This window comes from Montipora foliosa, chromosome 1 (assembly GCF_036669935.1).
Source record: "Montipora foliosa isolate CH-2021 chromosome 1, ASM3666993v2, whole genome shotgun sequence".
NCBI classification, from domain to species: Eukaryota; Metazoa; Cnidaria; class Anthozoa; order Scleractinia; family Acroporidae; genus Montipora; species Montipora foliosa.
In genome coordinates, this window is record NC_090869.1 from 33,138,360 (window position 1) to 33,143,359 (window position 5,000).

General features: G+C 37.9%; 2 protein-coding genes and 1 non-coding gene across 3 annotated transcripts in view; 2 read left to right on the forward strand and 1 right to left on the reverse strand.

Moving 5' to 3' along the window:
• Positions 1-1,545, reverse strand: part of LOC137996995 (small nuclear ribonucleoprotein-associated protein B'-like) — a 6,883-nt gene extending 5,338 nt beyond the window's left edge. The window contains exons 1-2 of the mRNA XM_068842668.1: positions 1,393-1,545; positions 1,054-1,317 (exon numbers count right to left, since the gene is read on the reverse strand). Coding sequence (XP_068698769.1) covers positions 1,054-1,317; positions 1,393-1,485 — 357 coding nt within the window. The 5' untranslated portion in view covers positions 1,486-1,545. The remainder of the gene's footprint in view (positions 1-1,053; positions 1,318-1,392) is intronic.
• Positions 1,505-5,000, forward strand: part of LOC137997012 (biogenesis of lysosome-related organelles complex 1 subunit 4-like) — a 10,427-nt gene continuing 6,931 nt past the window's right edge. Inside the window, exons 1-5 of the mRNA XM_068842693.1 lie at positions 1,505-1,663; positions 1,759-1,830; positions 2,853-2,954; positions 3,762-3,884; positions 4,893-5,000. The exon at positions 4,893-5,000 is cut by the window's right edge and continues 6,931 nt beyond it. Coding sequence (XP_068698794.1) covers positions 1,541-1,663; positions 1,759-1,830; positions 2,853-2,954; positions 3,762-3,884; positions 4,893-5,000 — 528 coding nt within the window. The 5' untranslated portion in view covers positions 1,505-1,540. The remainder of the gene's footprint in view (positions 1,664-1,758; positions 1,831-2,852; positions 2,955-3,761; positions 3,885-4,892) is intronic.
• LOC137982558 (U4atac minor spliceosomal RNA) lies at positions 2,179-2,299 on the forward strand. Its single transcript, XR_011118746.1, has one exon. It is a non-coding gene; the product is annotated as a U4atac minor spliceosomal RNA (small nuclear RNA).

Consider the following 5,000-nt stretch of genomic DNA (forward strand, 5'->3'; position numbering starts at 1 on the left):
ACAGCCAACAAAGGGTTCAGTTTACCAGGAATAAGCAGTTATGAAGGATGTATATTAAGTATGTATATAGTGGTCGTAGGTAATTTAGTGTAAGTATTTGCAATGTGTTTTGTGTCAAAAAAAAAGTTATGAAAAAGTAATTTTTTCAAGGCCCAAGCCATACCCTGTAAGTTTAACCCATTGACGACAAAAATTGTCTGGCGTTAGACAGAGTAAAAACTAAGTCTGACCGGTTTCGGCCGGGTTTGAACGTCAAAGGGTTAAAGTAGCAATCAAGGGCAGAGAACTGGCACAGTGGTGATAGCACTTGTCTTCCCCCAATGTGGCCTGGGTTCAATTCCCAGATTTTACGTTTCCTAGTGCATTGAGTTTGTTGGTTCTCAACTCTGCTCTGAGAGGCTTTTTCCCGGGTACTCCTGTTTTCTCCTCTCCGGCAACCAATGTTTAGACTATCAAGTCTTCTTGGATAAGGACTATAAACCATACGCCCCGTCTCACAAATATCTTTGATTTTCATAAGTTCCCTGTAGGACGTTAAAGAACCCACACACTATTTGAGAAGAGTAGGGGATGAAGTTCCTAGTATTGTGGCTGTCCTTCATGAGCGTATGGGTGGGTGGGTATAGCAGGTCCAAATCAGCTGTATAGCTGTCAATACTTCAACCTGTTTGAACAAATAAATAACAAACAAACAAAGAAAAAAACGGAATTCCAACCCATGCCCTCTGAAATACCATGCTCTACCAACTAAGCTTTGAAACCACACAGTTGGCATCCCAGAGGTCATGGGTTCGAATCGTGTTGGAGACACCTGGATTTTTCTGGTGTCTATTTGTGACAATTGCTAAAATTGTCCAAATATTAGTATTAGTATTATTTATCTACCACTGATCTGAACACAGTGGGCAATTACGGAGTAAAGAGTAATGATGTTACATTGAACTCATACCAAAAGTACCGAGAAGCTCCCTCTCTTGTTTATACTACTGCTATATGAGTTAGCACTGCAATATATGGAATATACAAGCCAATGGAAATGTTCAATACACATACATCACTCGACGGAGGTCCCTCGACTGTCAAAGACACAAGATGTTCTCCTCGTAACAAAACCAAACCGAGCACTCTTTTTTCCTCGCGCTCCGGCGCTTTGCTACTCTTTGGCTTTATTTTCCTAAATTCATCACAGTCTCCCAAAATAATGTTCATATGCTTGTCAAAAGCTAAAAATGTTCCTATAAAACTCCGGCCATCTTGCAACGTGCACCGCATTCGGTAGTTGATATGCTGAAGCATCTTCGAACTCTTTCCCACCGTCTGCAGAGGAAAATTGCAAAATAAATCAAGACATGTAAACTTCAGTCATCTAAGAAACATTTCCATAAAACTCACCATCTTGGCGGCTAAGATGTTCCAAGATAGAGCAGATGGAAAGTAAAGGCCAAGAGGGGTTTCCAACGAACGTTCCAAGACGTTTACTCGCATGTAAAGTTGCTGCTGACCAAAATTCAACGGGCTCAAGATAGCTCTCGAATCAAGGATGGCGGAAAGCGAGGAAGCACTCGGGGAAAACACTATCAAAACAGACGAAGAAATAGAGGTTGATTTAGCAAAATGCGTGGCAGGATTTGCCCAGTACTGTCAGGTTGATGTCAGAAATGAGGTATGATAGCCATCGGGCGTTAAAAGCGAGGAATAGTTTGTTGCAAGGCTGCGAAAATTGTCTAAATAACATAAGATTTTGTTTTTAATTTTCAGTCCAAAGCCATCGAAGATACAATAGAGGATATGCTTGTCCGTTTGGACGAATTTTCACACCTTGCTGACACGGTAATCATGAAGATAACAAATTTAGTTCCCGTGTTAGTCATGACTTTGCAAGCTGTCGTGTCGATTGCTCTAGTTGACCCTCTTTGACATGTGAAATATATTCAGTTTCACAGACGCATGACCATTTAAACATTTCGAAATTTGCACTTTTTGATGGTTTTATCTCCCGATTTTTCGCACTAATTCCTTCAAATAAGTGTAAGTAGATAAAATGGTGAATTTCTTGTCTTCGTTTGCGGCAGATTTAAACTACGTTTCCATTTTTTAACTTGGAAACAGAAACTGCCGTCCCACATTGTGGCTATTTTCTCCTGGCCTGATTACATGACACATTTTGCTTTAACAAGTAACGTCCTTATCGGGGGTTGCGTGACTTTTCCGTGATCTCTTAGTGAGATTGGTCCTGCTAACACCCTTACTTACAACGCTTTCGCACGAACTTATGAAAGATCGTGCAATTTTTGGACCCTTTCCCAACTGGGAAAGACTTTACTCTTAACATTCAAATTTAATGGAATTCTTCAGCAAGTAATTGCTAACTTATTGGACTGCTTGACCTGTCATATACCTTTTTATGATAGTCATTCTTCTTGAGATTTTCCTGACTGAGTGCAAAAATTATATGATCAAGTTTCAAGAATTTAATTTGCTTCTGTACAGATAGTAGACATTCATCAGTCATAGGAGTCCTCTACTGGTAATATCCTTATTCTGGTCCTTTGGCCTTCTTAGTCCTATGTAACTGCCTCCAGTAAGTATTAAATGTCGACATTTTACCCAAAAGAAATCCAAAAAGGTGAAAAAATTAATATAACCAGAAATAGACAATATTTTATTCCATTCTCTAAGATAAATCATTCCACATACTTTATTCACTTTACTGGAGTCCATCACAAGGCTTCAAATGCTTACTTGGGGAGATGTGCATTTCCATTCTTTTTGATAGCTAAGAGACCTTGACCTGGTTTTTATTATTTTGATAAAGAAATTCACTTTTCTGTCATCTTTGCTTGCTTATGTAGATACGCAATGATTCTTCACAATCCTTGATAGAAATCATGCCACAGCTTCATTTGAGATCACAGGAATTACCAACAATATTCAGAAAAATAGATCAACTGGAGGTAAAATATTAAATAAGGCTTGTTTTTTTAATATCTCATCAGTTAACACCATTGTTGGTAAGGTAAACGTATATAAATTCCCATTTGCTAGCCATACTTATTTTGAAGAAGTCTTAGATTTTATTAGTACTCGCTTCACTTGATTTCACTCTGTTTTTCACTACACTCAACAAGAAAAGCATGTGTTTGTCACAAGATTGCAATAAGAGTCAATAAAACCTCCTCCTATTGCCTGAATGTGATATTCCATTTCCGATCTAAGTCACTTTGCTGTTAAGTGATTGACCATCAATTTTACTGTATTAAAAGTCGCTTCTGGTCACTTGTGCATCTCATCAGTAGCATTTGTAGAATTGACAGTTGCTTTCTCTTTGTTTATTTTTTTATTTTTTGTTTATTTTGGTTCAGAGTCAAAAAAGTTTTGTTATTAATTGTGACGCTACTGTAAGTTTTGTGCAAATTGACAAATAAATGTGTTGCAGCAACCTCATTCCCAAGGTGTCTCTTGTAACAGGCTAAGAGACACGAAACGAGGTTGGTGTTACAGCTGATAAAGGCAGTCTGCACATCAAACCAGGCCAAGCATTTTCACCCTTGGAATGTTATAAGCTGTTTCCTGCACACTGTGTGTGATTTCGAAAATGATGAAAGCCTCCTTCCAATTTGGTTTATTTGGGTTGTTTCTTAAGTTCCATATTAATGATTACTTTGGGAGTATATACTTTAGGTAGTTTAGGAGTCTTTTCTTTACCCTGTGTGTATTTTATCAAATTGGACAGTTATTAATTTCATTTACTTTTGTAACAGGTCTTTGTAAATGCTGTCAAAAAAAATGTTGATCAAGTAGAGGAAAGTGTCGCAGCTGCAGAAAGGGAGCTTGGCAGTCACACCATTCAAAAAGTGCTGAATTCAATTCCAGGCTTAAGGCAGGTAAGGCTTACTCTATTTTACTCTGGTTTGTTAGAGTACAGTGAATGTTGTTAATAGCAAGACTCAAGCCTTGAAAAAGAAGATGGAATTTCATGATTAATAATATTGAAGCTTTACACTGCTGTAATTTACAGGAGGTAGATGCAGTCCCAGTGTCAATCCACAGCATCATGGATTAAATCAAACCCACACAACAAGAATTTCTAGAGAAAAAAGTGCCTTCCGTTCTTATTAGAAGATTGACACTACAACACTTTATCACTTAACAGCAATGTTATGGTACCACATCAGACACCAATTATTGCTGAAAAATATCCGCTAATTTTTTTGACGTAAAGAGTTACCGTGGTAACAGGAAAGACCTGCAAAAACACCCATATTTTGGCTTTAGTTGCTCATATCTCAAAAACGAACTCGGTGACCCCCATTTTTATTTCTGAAATGTAATCAGCATGTCAGAATGAAACTTTCTGTGAAGTTTAAAAAAATTGTGTGCAGCGGATTCAGAGCCACCTTAAATAATTGAAAGGATAAGGTAGCTCTGAATCCGCTGCACGGAATTTTTTAAACTTTGCAGAGAGTTTTATCTTGACTTGCTGATCACTTTTGTACAATAAAAAATTGGGGTCACCTAGTTTGTTTTTCATGTATGAGCAACTTAAGCCAAAATGTACGGTCTTTTTGCAAGGCTTTCCTGTTGCCATGGTAACCTTGTTACGTCACAAAAATGACTTCATCTTGTTCAGTAATAATAAAATTGATGTTTCTCATGGTACCATAACATTGCTGTTACGTGATAAAGTGTTGTAGTGTCAATCCTTTAAATAACAAGGTCTCTTGAAAGTGTTGAAACTGGTTTGAGCCACCTTAATGAACAGAAACATTGCACAGTTACAACCATGTCTATGCCAGGAGTGTTCTTTTAGTGCAAGGTGTAGAAGTATGAACTTGTATGGGGATCAAGATCTCATGTAACTCTGCAATTTTCTATCAAATCATTTTTTTTAGATGAAGCCCAGTCCTACCAAGAAGGAGAAGAATTTAGCCGAGTGGCAAGCACCAGCCATCTTTAAGACCAGTGATTTCTTTGGTGTTAGCGCTGTAGATGATACTTGC